Source organism: Columba livia, chromosome 8 (assembly GCF_036013475.1).
Source record: "Columba livia isolate bColLiv1 breed racing homer chromosome 8, bColLiv1.pat.W.v2, whole genome shotgun sequence".
In the NCBI taxonomy this organism is placed as follows: domain Eukaryota; kingdom Metazoa; phylum Chordata; class Aves; order Columbiformes; family Columbidae; genus Columba; species Columba livia.
The window spans coordinates 1,809,090-1,825,711 of NC_088609.1; the positions used below are offsets into that span (position 1 = coordinate 1,809,090).

At 45.1% G+C, this 16,622-nt stretch overlaps 1 protein-coding gene across 11 annotated transcripts in view; it reads left to right on the forward strand.

The window, feature by feature from the left end:
• The first annotated feature begins 2,052 nt into the window (after nucleotides 1-2,052).
• The window catches only part of SPATA6 (spermatogenesis associated 6), a 55,401-nt gene continuing 40,831 nt past the window's right edge, over nucleotides 2,053-16,622 (forward strand). For 10 of the 11 annotated variants that reach the window (XR_010474190.1, XR_010474196.1, XR_010474198.1 and 7 more), the window contains exons 1-5: nucleotides 2,053-2,257; nucleotides 8,701-8,838; nucleotides 10,272-10,320; nucleotides 10,825-10,866; nucleotides 12,871-12,995. Coding sequence is in view for 2 of the 11 variants with exons in the window: in XM_065071438.1 (XP_064927510.1) it covers nucleotides 2,099-2,257; nucleotides 8,701-8,838; nucleotides 10,272-10,320; nucleotides 10,825-10,866; nucleotides 12,871-12,995 (513 nt within the window). In the remaining 9 variants the exon portion in view is untranslated. The remainder of the gene's footprint in view (nucleotides 2,258-8,700; nucleotides 8,839-10,271; nucleotides 10,321-10,824; nucleotides 10,867-12,870; nucleotides 12,996-16,622) is intronic. The other variant, XM_005511664.4, reaches the window with a different exon arrangement.

Genomic DNA, 16,622 nt, shown 5'->3' on the forward strand with positions numbered 1-16,622 from the left:
GGGCTGGGCAGGAAAATCACTGCAGCAGCAGCAGCTGCCGCTTTTCCTTCCAAGGCCCAGCGGGGTGAAGTGGCTGAAACTCTGCAGACCGGAGGGATGGAGAAGAACCTCTGTGCTGAGTCCACAGCCCCCCAGTCTAACCCGGACTGTCCCCAGTTTAACAGGGAAAAGCACTGCAGTTCATTGCTGCCTTATCGGTTCAGAGCAGCCTTCTGTCCTGCCTCGTGCTCCTCTTTCAGAGGTTATAAAGTACTTCTGTTCCAGGGCAGCGCACATGGATATTAAATTTTCATCACAAACATGATGCCATTTTTGATTTCAGCATTTATCTATCTCCCGTTCTTACATGGCCACGCTTCCCACAATATCTCATACTTCACAATCTTTAACACATTATTTATCCCTCCAAAAAGCATGTATATGAAAAGTACCTGAAAATAAGCAATAAAGCATTTTAGTACTGTTACCATCTGAGGCTATGGATGTTGGAGAGTTTTCTCCTCATTAATTCTGGAATGCTATTCATCCCCTTGAGACTGATAATGCATAGGAAATCATTTTACCCAAGTGTTTCATCCACTGATATATGTATCAGAGGCCTGCAATTCAAAAATTAGTCTTTTTCAGGTTCTAAATACAGAACCTCATCCTTTGCTCAGAAGTCACAGCAATGTAAATGAGGCCAGCACTTGTAGTCATTTATTTATTTTAAAATTGTAATCTACAAATGGATTAAACATCACTACTAAGAGCTGATAGCACTTCTGGCTCCACAGGCACATTATGTTCTTTGCATAGGAAGCTGGTGGGGTTTTCATTTGTTTGGGGGTTTTGTTTGGTTGTTTTTGTTCATTTGGTTGGTTGTTGTTCGTTTTGGTTTTTTGTTGTTTTTTGGTTGTTTTTTGGGTTTTTTTTTTTGTGGTGGTGTTGGTTTTTGGTTTTTTTAATTAAAACCCAAACCATTTGGAGAATGCTGATTCTTCCCAGATCTCTTAGCCCTACCTTCCTAGATCACTCTGCACGAGTTCTCTTTGAACTGTAAAATTAAAATAAAGCAAGTCACGGGATGCGTTTGAGCCACTTGTCTCTTTTTGAGGCAACTAAGTTTATCCACTGAATTTCCTCCTCTCTCTACAGCTGCACTTGTGAATTTGGAAAGAATATTTAAAGGCTTAACCCCTCTCACAGTCTGAGTTGCCAAAACAAAGCTGGACCATTTTGGTGTTACACGTGACTGTGAGTACTCTGAGAACAACTTAGCAGAAAACAAGTCGGGGAATAACACTGATATGGTCATAATGGTGATCCAGATCAGTGCCATACGCCTGTTTAGTAACTGAAATGGAAAGGGAGGCCTGAAAAGACAGCTTCAGCTGTGTGGAGATGAGTCTCTGAGACGGGACCAGTCAGAACACATTGTGCCCACTGTGCCTCACCAGAGGACACCAAAACAGGATCCTCAAAAGGGCCCAGATGCCAAGCACTGGTTTTTAGCTATTCAGCCCTGGAGCTGTGTAAAACTTGTTTGGTGTCCCTGTTTCTAAAGGGAAGGCTCCCCTGGCACCTGTCCGCAGGTCCAAGAAACTGTGGGGCTGCAGATGGGTTAGCGGTTGGGCTTGATTGTCTTCAAGGTCTTTTCCACCCCAACGCTTCTGATCCTACACCCGCACCTCGTGCTCCCTTCTGGACACCCCACAGCATTGCTCTGCCCGTGCCGCCTGCCTCCTTCCCAGCTCCGTGCCAGGCGCTTTACACCATGCACCGGCGATCCAGCCCTCAGCACCGCACCCATGGCCGCGACCGTCTGTCCCTCGGGAGGCCGAGGGCTCTGTAACTGCCCCACTTTTAACATAACCCCCGCAGCTCAGGCCCACGGGCCCGCCTGTGAGGGGCAGGAGGACGGGCAGCGGCGCCTGAGCTGCAATGGGGCAGAGGACGGAGGCCCCTGCGGGGAGCCGGGGCGAAGGGGAGGCGGGTGGGACAGGATGAGGCACAAGCAGCTGACGACGCCATCATGTGAGGGACAGTGCCCGCCAGCGCGGGGCATTGTGGGAAGGAAGCCGAGCCGCGGCGGCGGGTGGTGCGCTACGCATGCGTAATGCGGGCCGGAAGCGCCCCGGTTGCCGTGACAACGGCGTCGGCCCCGCGGCGCGGCCGAGGCGGAGCGGGCCGGGAGCCGGCGGGTCCCCTCCCGGTGCCCTCCCCGCCCATGCCGCGGAAGGCGCTGCTCTGCGTCCTGCAGCTGGACGTCCGCTCGGTGAGTGCGCGGGCCGCGGGGGCCCGCAGGCTGGAGGAGAAGCGGCTGTTTGCACTTCCGGCGCCGCTTCCCGTCCCGCTTCCCCCTCTCGGCCGCCGCCCCGCTCTCCCGGCCCGGGGGTTCCTCTGGGAGGATGGTCCCTGCCCTGTTGCTGGGCCTCCGTCTGGAGCCCCAGCTCGGGTCTGGCTTCTGGGCAACTCCTGCCCCCTCCACGTGTGCCCCGCCGGCAGCCGCTCCCTGTGCCCCGCTGGGGTCAGCAGCAGCTCCCGCAGCTCTCACTCTTCGGTGGGAAAGGTCTTTGTTTTAAGAGACAATGATTCTTGTGAAGCTGTATGGTGTGGAAAAAGCACTTTTAAAAAAAAAAAAAAACAGAGCAAAAGAAATGCCGAGAAACAGCCTCCTGTCCGGGATGTGCTCCCCTGTGAGCCCTGGGGGCGGCGGGGCAGGACCTGCCCTGGGCTGCTCGGGTACCTGGGGCTGCAGGTCAGCAGCTGTGAAAGCAGCAAGTTTTCACTTCGGTCACGTTAGGCCTGTTCTTTGTGCACTTGCAAAGTTTTCTGCTTATATACAAGGTGGTAACAAAGCAGGAGTCTGTATCACTCTCCTGATAACTTTTAAGAAGTAGTTGCGGTTGATAGTGCTCTGTTACTTTGGAGTTGTTTGCCTTATAGATCATAGAATGCCCTGAGCTGGAAGGACCCACAAGGATCATGGAGTCCAACTCCTGCCCCTGCAACGACAACCCCACAGGTCACCCCGTGTGTCTGAGGGTGTTGTCCAGTCTCTTCTTGAACACTGTCAGGTTGGGGCCGTGACACATCCCTGGGGAGCCTGTTCAGTGTCCAGCACCTCTGGGGGAAGAACCTTTTCCTCATGTCCAACCTGAACCTCCTCTGGTACCTCTTCCTGCTATTCCCTTGGATCGGTGTAATCCAGAGGTTAGGACTCCTCATGGTGCAAGTGCTGCTGAAGGGGAAACCTGAGGTGCCGTCCAAAAAAATTCGCATGCAGATACAGAAAGTATGTACTGGGAAACAGACCCAGTATTTCTGGTTGTGTTAACCACCTTAGTTTCCAAACTTGTGTGGCTGTTCTAAATTAGAGGTGTGAATATCTACAAGTAGATGGTGAGGAATCGCCCTAATGGTGTTGCTCTGCTGTCTCAACAGCTAGTGTTTGTCTTAATAATATCTGTAATGCAATATAGTGCAAAGGCCCACTTGGTTCCTGGAAAGGAGCAGATGTGCTTTCCTCTTCTGTTCCTACTGCTGTGAGCTATTCATGTGCCGAGAGACAGCACAGCCAACACGTTGCCCCGGGGTCAGGCTTCTTCAGTTCTGGGGTATTTGTTATTCACCCCACTCCCAAGGTGGCAAATCATAGTGGAAAGGGAGAGAACAGGAAATCCCCAACTGAGATCTGAGTGCTCCTTTCAGCACATGTGAGTAGTTTAGTTATATCCCTGATATGCTACATAATGTCTCTCTAATAGCCCTTTTAATAAGTCTGTTTAGACTGGTTTTGAACTACTTGTTTTACCTTTGTTTTCCCCACTGGACCTGGGTGCTGCACTTTGGTCACAACAACCCCCTGCAGCTCCAGGCTGGGCACAGAGTGGCTGGAGAGCAGTCAGGCAGAAAGGGACCTGGGGGACTAATGGACAGGAAGCTCAACATGAGCCAACAGTGTGCTCAGGTGGCCAAGAAGACCAACGGTATCCTGTCCTGTATCCAAAATAGCGTGGTCAGCAGGACAAGGGCAGTGATCCTTCCCCTGTGCTCTGCACTGGTGAGGCCACACCTGGAGTGTTGTGTTCAGTTCTGGGCCCCTCAGCTCAGGAAAGAGATTGAAGTGCTGGAGCGGGTCCAGAGAAGAGCAACAAGACTGGGGAAGGGACTGGAACACAAGGCCTATGGGGAGAGGCTGAGGGAGCTGGGCTTGTTTAGTCTGGAGAAGAGGAGGCTTAGAGCTGAGCTCAGCACTCTCTAGAACTACCTGAAGGGCAGTTCTAGCCAGGTGGGGATTGGTCTCTTCTCCCAGGCAGTCAGCAATAGGACAAGGGGCCATGGGCTTCAACTCTGCCAGGGGAAATTGAGGCTGGGTATTAGAAAGCAATTCTGTGCAGAGAGAGTGGTCAGGCATTGGAATGGCTGCCCAGGGAGGTGCTGGACTCACCAGCCCTGGAGGTTTTTAAACTGAGATTGGACATGGCACTTAGTGCCATGATCTAGTAAACGGACTGGAGTTGGACCAAGGGTTGGACTGGGTGATCTCTGAGGGCTTTTCCAACCCAGTCGATTCTGTGATTTCCTTCCTGTGAAGTCTGAAAATGTTCCAGCCTAAACTTTCTGCTGGCTCGTTGATGCCCTGCTCTTACACAAATGTCAACACTGGCCTTCCACTTAAATATTTTGTTTCCTTTCCTTGGTGTTTGCCCTCTTGATAAATCTTTTGGGTAGCAGTTCTGTCATTTCACAATTAATCTTTGTCAGCTGAAGTGACCTGGTTCTTCTGGAAGTATTTTGTGCGATGGGCTCACCGGTCTCTGATCCTGTTAGGGCTGGATGCTACTCTTCCACTTTGAATTTGCATTGATCCAGATTGGAATTGAATTCAGCATTCCAGATGGGGTCTCACTGTTGCCTTAGGTGATGTCAGGGAAACAAGTGCAACATATTCATCCTGTGTGTCTTAATATTAGTCTCTTCACAGCTGCACTGCAGTTCTGCTGTCATTTGTTAACATGCTCATCATCTTCCCCTCTGCCAGCTTTGAAGGTTACCCCCCCAGTGAAAGCAGAAGCTGTTGTTAATACACAGTAGGTGCATCTCATTTCTGTTCCTGTGATCCTGCAAACAAGACTTTCTATATCTTTTTGTTGACCTCTGATGATTTCCGAATTTTAATGGGGAAAATTTCATGAGAACGCTCTGACTCCTTGTTGCAGGGCCGTTAAAAATACTAAAAGCCATGGGTCCCAGGATATGTAGAGGAACAGTTTTAAACGTAAACCTCAGCTTGATGCCTCCCAGTTCTGCACATTATTGATGCTGTCCTTTGGTACCACCTTAGGACTTTCTTACTAACTCCCATCTTCTGCCTCATAAGTAATAATTTCTCATGTGGCACCATATGATGTCACTAATGTCCAGATAAATTAGGTATTCTTTGTCCAGAAAACAGGCTTTCAATAAGATGTCAGGTTTAGCTTGACTGATGTGTTTTGTGAAACACACGCTGCGCGGCTTTTTTCTGGTCATGTCTTTTCTCCTTCACTCCTGTGTATTTGAGTGTTCTGATTGGTGGGGGTATAAGTTTTCAGATCTCTTTTTCTGCTTCACGTGGGCCTTGCATTTGTTATTTTTTAGCAGATGACACTATCGTTGTTTTCATAACAGAAATTTTAGTGATGTACACATCCAGCAAGAAGAGTGACATGATTAGAGCGCCTGGGCTGAAGATGGTCCAGCCTCCCCGTGGCTCCTTGGCGCAGGCTTACTGCACATTGGGTAACTTCCATTTCCATCGGTTCATTCCTTAAGTTGCTTTTTTGCTCCTGTGTTCAGTGTCATGAAAACCAAGACAAAACATTCAGTTTGCTTTGGCACACAGGCTTAGTTTTCATGCCCCGGCTGATTTGTAATACATGCACTTGTTTCCTCCCTGTTCAGACTTCGGATTCCTTCACCTGTTGGTTTACAGTGCTCTGCATAGTTCCCAACTGTCCTTGAAACGTGTCCATTTGTGTCAGAAGTTCTGTCCTCTGGTTTTTCCCTTGCTTTAGGACACAGGTGGGTTTTGCTCCTTTTGACTTAATGAAATTCCAAGGTCTTGTGCTGTCGGGATCCACAAAACAGACTCTCTGGTTTATTTCACAGCTAGTTTTCTTCATTTCTGAAAGGCTGCTCTTCTAAAATGGAAAGCCTTGGTTAAAGACCTTATTTGGTTTGTCCTGCCATTAATTTAAATTGAATAATTCATGATTGCTTAGCCCCAGATTTCATTGGTATTTGTTTTTTGAGACTAATTTTAGTGCCTGTCTCTGCTGCTGGCATTTAGATTGCTCATGCAGCAGCAGAATGAAAGTCACATTATTCTTCATGTCATTGCTACATGGAACACACAAATGTGGCGGTGACGGTAGGTAAAGCTTTAAGCACTGGATGAATTAACAGCAGTGTGGATTACTGCCAGGTAAGGAGACTAAAATGGTATCTCTTCACATTGAGGAGATTATTTTTGCAACGCCAAGTCCATCATGCAGTTCTATCTGGAAGCACTCAGCACGCGTTCCCGCTGTCCTGTGCCCTTCATAGGGAACTCGTTGTTTTGACGGTAATGGGTAATTAAAGGGATTTTTCAAGGCCTGTGTTTTCCGGTGCTTACCTATACAGCTACAGTTTTAGGACTGTGTGTAACAAGCAAATGCCATAGGAGGTTGTGAATCAGCAGAATTCTTTGCCTTTCCATGAGGTGGATTCAGTGATTTCTTTATGGCTATTTGTGATGGCCCAACAACAGGGACGTTTTTCCACCCTTCTGGGAGCTGCAGCAGATGAGCCCAGGGTAACACTGTCCCAGACACTTGTCATAGTCCTCCCGGTCAGTCGTAAGGTCAGTTAATTGCAGCATTGATATCCCTTTCTTTAGCTGATCAACAGATGACATACTTGCCATTTTTAAAGCGGTCCCTCACCCTGCCTGAACGGTTTGCAGTCAGATAAGAGATCGGTTTGTTTCCTAAGTGCCATGCAGCTCCACGCATCACATATTACAAAACAGGTTTTGTGAAGTGCAGATAGACATGTGTCATTCATTTTTGGAGCTGCCACAAGGTTCCAGAAAGGTGCGATTTTGCTCTTCCAGCCAAGGCAATGAGTTGAGCAGTTTATCTCAAGGGCGGCAGAAGCACAACTTTCCACATGCTATCTTGCCCCACATGCTGATTCGTAAGAATTAACTTTCGTTTACAGGATAACCAGAATAATTGGCATGTGTCGTTTGTAGTTTTACCCTCTCCAGTGCCTTCAATCCTCTCGCTTTTCATCTCAATAAATAAGCCAATATTGGTCGCCTTCTCTAAGGTGAAAGGCATGAAACTCCAGCTAAAAATGATTATAAATGATGTAAAAATGTCAAGAAGAAGAGCAAGAAGTAAGCTAATATGAATTGTAGTATGTAGTTTGGGGATCTTGCCTCGTGTGAACGAAATGTGTCCCTTTCATTCGCTCCTATTCACACTTGCAGCTGCACAAGTGTCACAGGAGCTGTTTAATGCTTGACAGCCTCTTTCAGATGGGATATCTAATATCCTGGCACATTCGAAACCCTCATTTACATGGAGAGGAAACCCTTTTTTTTTGCCTTCCTCAGATATTTATGAATAGAAGCTCGATATTTTAGCTTATACTGTATCTCTAATAATCTATCACACATTGGTGTCTGTTGTATCTTCCACCTGAGGCTGTTTTGTCTGCTGTTTATATAGTTTTCTTTTAGATCCAGTTAGCATTCTCAAGTAAAACATACATTTGGGAGTAGGAGACTGTAACCAAAGCACTTGTTTTAATTCCCGTCGCTCTCCTCCTTTGTCTTTCTACCTGGCAGTTGAAAATCTGAACACTTTTTTCCAGCAACCTCATGTTGGAAGAGACAACTTCATATTTATTACACTATGAGGAAAAGCGAGCAGTAGAACTGAAGCGCAAGGTGACAATTCTCTGGCTGGGTGATGGAATGAAACCATGTGGCTGGAAGAAAATAGTTTTGCAACAACTTGTTTACATCCTTGCAGTGAAAACACAACTAAAAAAAAATCTGATGTTCATCGGAGCTTTAAAAACACACCGACTGCTTCTTATTATTTAAAGAATAAGAATTGTGCAGAGAAAGTTGAGAGATTATTGGCAGGATCTGGCAGCCTAATGAGGAGCCTTCCCTGCCTCAGATACCTCCAGGGTGCCCCAACTTCTCAGATAAAACTTTGCGTGCCGTGTGTCTGATAGCAACAAAACAACAGGTGCTTTTTGTCATTCACGTGCTAGAAGGCCAAGTTAATACACTATTTGCAAATAAACTTACCCTTTTGGTGGCTGGACAGAGCACGGGTGTCGGAGTGTCTACATTTGTCTCTAGCTGGGCTACAGCTGGGCTGGGGTTTTGTGTCTTGACATCATGTAGACTTCATTCTACATGAATCTTCATATAGAACCTGGTATGACCCATGATGATTAACTCTCCCATAGTCAGTACATGCCTTTCGCTGTATTAACCTGGGGCTGGGACACCAGCTCTCAGTTCTGGTTGAAGACAATGGAGAGTCTTACTTACAGTAGGAAGGGTTTGCTCCTGATTATTTTCAGCCTTGACCATTTCATTTTTATCTTGAAAACAGCCATTTCTTCTGTAACTGAAGTTCAGCTTGTTTAATGAATGTGTTACAGGTAACTTGCCCTGGCGTGCTGCTGAAAGACAAAGAGCAACTTTATCTCAGTGTCTCTGTACTCGGGCAGTGCAAAAAAACCCAGTGCGTCCCTGCAGCGTTTCCACTCCTCTTTCACGAGAAACTGGTGTTTGAAAAGGTAAGATCGCAATATGAGCCAATTAAAACCCATCCCAAACTCCACAAAAACTCACTGCAAAGCCCCTGAGCACAAGTAATCACAGTGAAGATGACACAGTGTTATATGTTCAGTACGGAGGAGGCGTGTGCCTGTATTACCCATGTAGTGACTCAAGAGTTGTGTGTACCAAAGATGATAATGTATGATGAGACTTTTTAGGTGCTTGTTCATTCTTTTGTGAACTGTCCTTTTTTAGTGTCTGTTTTCCTGGCTTGGAAGAAACTGAATGTTGTTCTAAAAACTATGACAAGTTGAAGAACAAAGACTATACAATGTTAGGAGAGTCAGCTTAATTTAGTAGAAAGACAGAATAGCAGCTCGAGCCTTTTTGGTGACATCTTTCTCCCTTTGAGATACTTTTTTTCATGGTTTGTCACCAGAATTCCCAGGTTGGTACTCTGGCCTTGTAATTGATAGTTGTTTATCACATATTCTGAGTCCTCCCTAGCTTCATTATTAGTACCACAGGGAAAATGAAACGCAGTATCTTACAGATATGATCTGGCTTCTTGACTACCTATGAATAATAATACTTTGCCCTTTCTAGTTCTTTTCTTTTAAGCATCCCCCAGCACTTTGAAAACCAGACTGAGTAAACATTGATGATACTCTGGTGATGCGGGTAAGATGCAAACAGTGATAATCTCACCAGCTACTGAAGATCAAAAAAGACTTCTTTAAAGGCAAACGTACCACTAACTACTTAAGTGTAATTTAGGAGAATGGCAAGACACTGGGATCTATCTGCTTGCATAAGAAGTGAACGAGAAAGCTGAGAATATCTGTGTTCTTACAAATAGCTGCTAATACCAAATAGGTCTAGATCCATGTAGAGCAGCAGTAGTTGGTGCTTTGAGTGGTTGGTACCTTGAAGAGCAACGTGACCTACACCAGTCTGCTGAGACTTTGGTACGGAGCGAGGGGGAAGCCTGTTCCCTGCTGCCCATCCGGTGCAACATCCTCCCTGTTCCTTGAAATCTATTCACACGGGATTCCTGAACAGTGCTCTGTACACAAGTAGTCACTTCCATGAAAATGGAGCTTAAAGCGCTAGTAATATATAAAAGAACATATTCTTCATCTATCAGAATTCTAGTACATTCAGCAATTTATCTTTCTCTCCTGAAATTTTCTCAGACAATACTTATCTCTATGTGTTCAACTCTTCACAATGCCTCCTAATTTAACTATGGAGAGCTAACCCTGGCTGGCTGGAGAGCGTATGACAAGAACTGCTGGTCTTCAATGGATGTGATCATGTGCCGAATGACAACTTCAGTTTCCTTCCTCCACTGGGGACTGGACTCTTGGCAACCATCTGAAGTGAGGGAGAATATTGGTCCATCCGATGACTTTGTGCTGTTATTATTATTTATTAATTTATTTTCCAGGCGTTTGCTGATATAGTTGATCCTGGAGACCTTGTGGAGTTACTGGAACGTAGGTTCTGCTTTTTATGTATACTGTGTTGTATGCATTCATGTCTTGCATGTATGGGCTCTGAAGACTTTTTGGAGCTTTAAAGTGTGTAATGTTTCTCTCAGGAGCCTGCTGTCTGAAAAGCTGGTGGGTAACCAACGTTACTTGTTATCATGTGCTAAATAGGTAGGACCTTAGCACTGGAGGGTTTTCAGCATAGAAGATTTGTTGTCAGTGCAGGCAGAGGATTTTTGCTGTCTTTGGTTACTAGGAACTTACCCAAAACACCCTTACCTAACAAAATGCCTCTGGAAATGTCTGCTACGTGCTTTAGAACAGGAAAAGGGTAAAAAGCCATCATTAATGGAAAATCCAGCTGGTTATCCAGATAGACAATTGATTTCTTTATCTGATCATTTATTTGATTAATTTCCAAATAATATAAGCATAAACATTCTATTTTTGTAAAATTATTCTTTTCATTTTTTGAGAAGATTCTCATGAAAAACCTGTTTTCCTTTCCAGTTGACACCGCGGTACTTGAACTGATACAGCTCGTTCCTCCAGGTATTGTTTCAGTCTCTTCATCAATTATGCAGTTTAACAGGTGAATTTCCATAAGGACATTGCCCATTAGAGCACAATCACATTTGTCCAGCACACAAACAACACAGAAACCTCTTCAGCAAATAGTCCTCTGAATAGGAAATGTTAATAGATCAAGAGGATCTTGTTCTTGAAAAAGAATAATAGCTGAATATTGCAATGTATCATAAACAGGCTTAGGAAAGTGATCATATTTTAAAAATGCAAAATAAACTGAGATCATGCAGTGCACACTTATTAACCGCATCACAATTCCCTTGCAAAGCGGCGGTTGGTGGAATTTCAAAGGGCATAATCTTGTTCTCAGAATGACTCTTTTTTCCCTTCCGTTTTACTGGTGACCATTGGGAAAACTCTTATCTCACCGTAAGTATTACAGGTCTCTTGGGATACGTGAAGATCATAAATAGCGATTTGTCGTACTTGTGTTATTGGTTTGTGTGATTATAAAAATCTATTTTAATGAAATTCAAGTGTTCCCATGAATAAAGTAAATCTGCATTTTATTGGAAATAAAGTCAAGTTTTAAATAAGACTCATTTGGAAGCTGCGGTATTAAAAGCGCTCTCTGTCACTTGTCCTTCGTGCTTCCAAGGAAACAATTGCTTCTCTCAGGTGACTCACCAGACTGTTCACTTACACAAATGTACTCAACGTGGATTTTGTTGTGGGAAGGTACAACATCTTGGATAAGGAATTTAATTTTGGGGGTCAGAGGTAGTTGTGATGTGGCCAACATAAGCTGACGAGATGACTGCAATAGCACAATTGAAATGTTTATAATGTACTCGCAAGGTTTTCCCCTAAAGACAATATATCTTGTTCTAAGTAGCAAACCAGGATAGTGAGAGAATCCTGAGATAGTGATTTTGATGTTGCTTGCATTTCTTTCTTACTGCTATGCCTCTATGTCGAGGGTTTAGATTGCGGGGTGACAATAAAACCCTGGCAGATGTATTGTTAACCCCCTCTCCCCCCCACTTCCCCCTTTTTGCCCCTCCCTCTCCCCACTTCCCACTCAGGACAGGCCATCGGGAGGGAAAGAAGGACAGACAGAAGAGAGTTGGAGAAATTAAAGATGTTTTACTAATGCTACTAATAAGAATAGAGAAAATAATACAAAATATACAAAACCAATCTTGAAAGTCTCAGCAACTGCAGAGCTGGCACCCGAAGTCCTGGACTGGACTCTGCAGCCAACCGGAGCTGGATTCAGTCTGTCACTGGCCTCAGTTCGCAGGGATGACTAGCAAGGTCCTCTCCTAATGTCGGCCATGAGCAGAAGGGAAAAAACAAAGGCAAAAGGGACGAGATCCTCATGATCTCCCACTTCTCTATGTAGTATTCACGTGAATGGAATGTTATACACAGTTAGTCAGTTTCTTGGTCACTTGTTTCTCGTTGCCCCTCTCACGAGATGTCCATCCCTTCTTATCAATAAGTTTGCATTCCATTGCTAGGTTTACCAAAACGTGTCTGGTTCTCCAGGAAAATGCAGTTAATATGAAGCTTTAGCTGACAGGCAAATTCACTGAAAGAGAAACTTGTTTTTAACAAAACCAGGACACTCTATTCCTATTCTGTAATATGGAATACTGTGGTTTCATAAGGAATTGGCTGCCATTAAAAAAACCCACTAGTTTGTTCTGTGGCACGGAAGGGAAAGAAAGAGGAAGACTACTGGCAAATTGCCTGGAGAAAGGTTCTCCTGTGTCTCTCAAAGGCTGTGTTAACTGCTCTGTATTTTTGTTACCAGAACAGTGAAACTTTCCGAGTAGGTTCTGCACATTCCTGCTGCTGGTTTAACTTAATGAGGTTATTTCCTAGTGTGATATGAGTTTTAGAGCCATGCTGTTAATTTGTAAAGAACAAAGCTTATCTTCGTTTCAATATGGTTTTGTGTGTTGGGTCTGTACGATACGGCTTTGTCTATTTTCCAATTAAAGTATGTATTTTCTTTTTTAGTAGGAGAAATTCTAGCTACGTATGAAGAAAATACAAGAGATTTCCTGTTCCCTGACCCTAAGCTTACCTGTGGGCACCACGGTTTAGATCGGGAGATTTTAATGAAGAGATCCTCTTCTTTTCCAGTGAGTGAATATCTGTGGATTGTATTTATGATACAGTGTGTTTCACTAAGAAACCCCTTGAACTACTTCAAATGAGAAGTGATCACTTCTGACAGGTTTCGCCATTTCAGCTGCCGAATGTACAAATCCGCAGTTGAACTTTGGTAAACGTACAGTCTGTTTTTCAAAATGCTTCAAGAAACTGTTTAATGTGAAAAAGTTAGTTTCCACTTGGTTTGCAACATGGCACCGTGACAGGTCTTACGTTCAGTTTAATCTGCGCTGCGGTTGAACGAGGCGAGAGAAGAGGGACGTGTCATATCAACCTCACCGTTCTCAGTACATAACATAGCCTTTTGTTTCAGATCATTGTTGGTACAGTCCGTACAAACGTACAGTGCTGCGCTGTCTGACCTGTGGGGCTCTCTGGGGTGCAAGATCACCGCTAAAATAATAAGTAACTGAAATTTAGCTTAGTGCCCCATGATTGTTTTTCAGTTCCAAAGCCTGTTTCTTAATGTCTGTTCGGGCCATTCATGCTCATTTAGTAACTTGCCTCTTCTACAGTTTCAAAAAAGCTTTGATAAATGGCAATAATTGGCAGAATGAGCGCAATTAATTAATGTTAATTTTCTGTAGATAAGGGCTGAAATACGTAGTGAATGAAAATGAATTTATCTCACACACAGAGTTTGGCTGGTGAATCTTAGATGTCAGTGGAATGGCTCAGGAAGGCACTTTGAAGATGATGGTGATGATGTGGGAGATGTGGTTTGGGATTTGCTTTCTCTGTTGTGTTTTTGTTAAGCTTTACTAGTGGAGTGCAGGACATTCGGATTGGAAAGACAGAGACTCGGTTGCCCTGTCTGTTGGGATTGGATTAAAAACATATGGCAGGAGGGAAATGCTGGTTAGAGGTCATTGGTATGTTTTAACTGCTAACATTTGGCTGGTATAATCTTTACCCTGCAAGGGCAACCTGGAAATTGCTCCGTCACTTGCAATTACAAGTGCTAATTTGTTGTCTCATGCTCTGTTACATTTGAATGAATGAAAGGTGTGATTTTGTGATACAAGATATATGGTTATGCAGCAGCTTAAACTGTCCCTGCAAAAATGGCCACTGTTTTTTGGCCATAGCATCTCTTTGATATGACTTCTCCTATGCATGTTAGGGGTGACTCAAGAGAGGTGGTGGGACAGTATTGCTTTCGGATTTCTTATAGAATAGGTTCTTTTCTGGTGTTGAGCAAGGATAGGGAGGGAGCCACAGATGGGGTGGTATTAGCAAAACGGTTTCAGATTTTTTGTAAATGCAATATAGTAAGTTTTTGTAGAAGATATCCACTGAAGAAGTTTGGGGGTTTTTGTTGGACTGAGTTCTTTAATACAGAAATCATGTCTTTTCGAAGAAAGAGAAGATGCCATAATATGAGAACAGTCATTTGGTTGTGTAGCTACACTGTGGTAGCCTTAAAAATTTGACTGATATGAGACAGAAATGTACATTCCATGTCCTTGGGAGCAGAATAGATGAAATCCATCTTTGCCCTGTGGAAGCATCCATTGCTCCATCCCATCTCCACTGCAGAAAGAACAGTTTAGGAAAGAATTTAGGCATACTGACCCCATTTTCAGGAAGAATAAAGAAGGTGTGTTTGCTGTAATTGGAGGGAGCCTCTCAAAAAGAACTTGTGGTTCCTCTCCTTGCTCGCCAATGGGATACCCATGAGAGGATTCTTACCTGCAGTAGAAATGCAGTCTCCAATGTCTCCATCTTCTAGTGGTCCCTAAGCTATACTGGCAAGTATCTCCTGCTGACTCTGCCCGCACCACGTGTTGTATGTGTGTGCTGAGCAAAAGGGAAGGCGTTAAATAAGTTCGTGAGAACCCTCACTTTATTTCTGTGCCAGTCAAGCCGTGTTCTTCCCACATGAGAAGTTATTTCTAGCTAGCTGAGATGGTGAGTATTTTTGACTGACAGCTGTGCTTCAGTGCGCTTTGATTCCAAATAAATTTGTCTTTTATTAAAATAAAAACAGGGTAGCAACAGCAAGGTGACGGGTGTGGAGTTCAGCTGGGCAGCGACAAGCAGCGTCTGAGTAACGCTGCTGATCTGCCACTTGGAAGGAATCCCAAGTTGCGGGGATCAGAACTCCTGCAGAAATCTGCCACGTGGCTGATCACGTCTCTGCCGAAATGTCTTGTGAGGTTTTCAAACACAATGCGCATACGAGATGTGCCTCGAGTTCTCTGTCCTGGCCCAGTGTTGCCCAGCTGAGGCTTTTGCTGGCTCTCCTGTGTTTCTCTGCCTTTCAGAATGTGCTTAAGCCTTGACTGGTGGTGACTTCTTACAGACGTTCTTATCTCCATTCCCACCCTCCCGCAGTATTTGCCACGTTACATAAACCAGTTTCTTCATAGTTATACTGTCTGTCAATAGCATATCAAAACAAGACCTTCTGTGATATTCATATTTACTTTTTTAAGCCACAGCTGTGTTCTCTTGCCCCTTACAGTCAAAAACAAATATTAGACTTCTTTTTTGCCTTGCATTCTTCTAAACATGAACCACCTTTACAGTTTTTCTATTATTAAATTAATATTATGTCCATATCACATCTGTTTAATGGCTGGTACAGAAAGACTGAGAGGCCAGTTGAGGGCTGCAGACAGCACTCGGACAGAGGTAGAGGAACAGATCCCCAAAACCTTCTGGCTGGATTTTCATTTACAGATGTGTTTGGGGCTATACAGCAGTTTTTATGTAAAACTTTACTGAATATCCTTCCACAATCCCTAATTTGGGAACTGCAGAGAACAGAAAAACCCTGATTGCTTTTGGCCTTGATACGACCCCATGTTCCAGTATAAGTTGGGGAACGAGCTGTTGGAGAGCAGTGTAGGGGAAAGGGACCTGGGGGTCCTGGGGACAGCAGGTTGACCATGAGCCAGCACTGGGCCCTTGTGGCCAGGAAGCCAATGGTACCTGGGGTGGGTTAGAAGGGGGTGGTCAGTAGGTCAGAGAGGTTCTCCTGCCCCTCTGCTCTGCCCTGGGGAGACCACATCTGGAATATTGTGTCCAATTGTGGCCCCTCAGTTCCAGAAGGACAGGGAACTGCTGGAGAGAGTCCAGCGCAGCCACCAAGATGCTGAAGGGAGTGGAGCATCTCCCGTGTGAGGAAAGGCTGAGGGAGCTGGGGCTCTGGAGCTGGAAAAGAGGAGACTGAGGGGGGACTCATTCCTGGGGATCAATATGGAAAGGGGGAGTGTCAGGAGGATGGAGCCAGGCTCTTCTGCTTTAGTACGTGTGCACTGGTTGACCAGGAGGCCCAGCTGGACCTCACTGACTCCAGACTGGTCAAACTGGTCCAACTTGCCAGCCATGTGTGTACAAAGAGTAATGGGCTAAGGGGTAATGGGTTCAAACTGGAACACAGGAGGTTCCACTTAAATTGGAGAAGAAACTTGTTCCCGGTGAGGGTGGCAGAGCCTGGCCCAGGCTGCCCAGGGGGTTGTGGAGTCTCCTTCTGTGCAGACATTCCAACCCGCCTGGACACCTTCCTGTGTAACCTCATCTGGGTGTTCCTGCTCCATGGGGGGATTGCACTGGATGAGCTTTCCAGGGCCCTTCCAACCCCTGACATC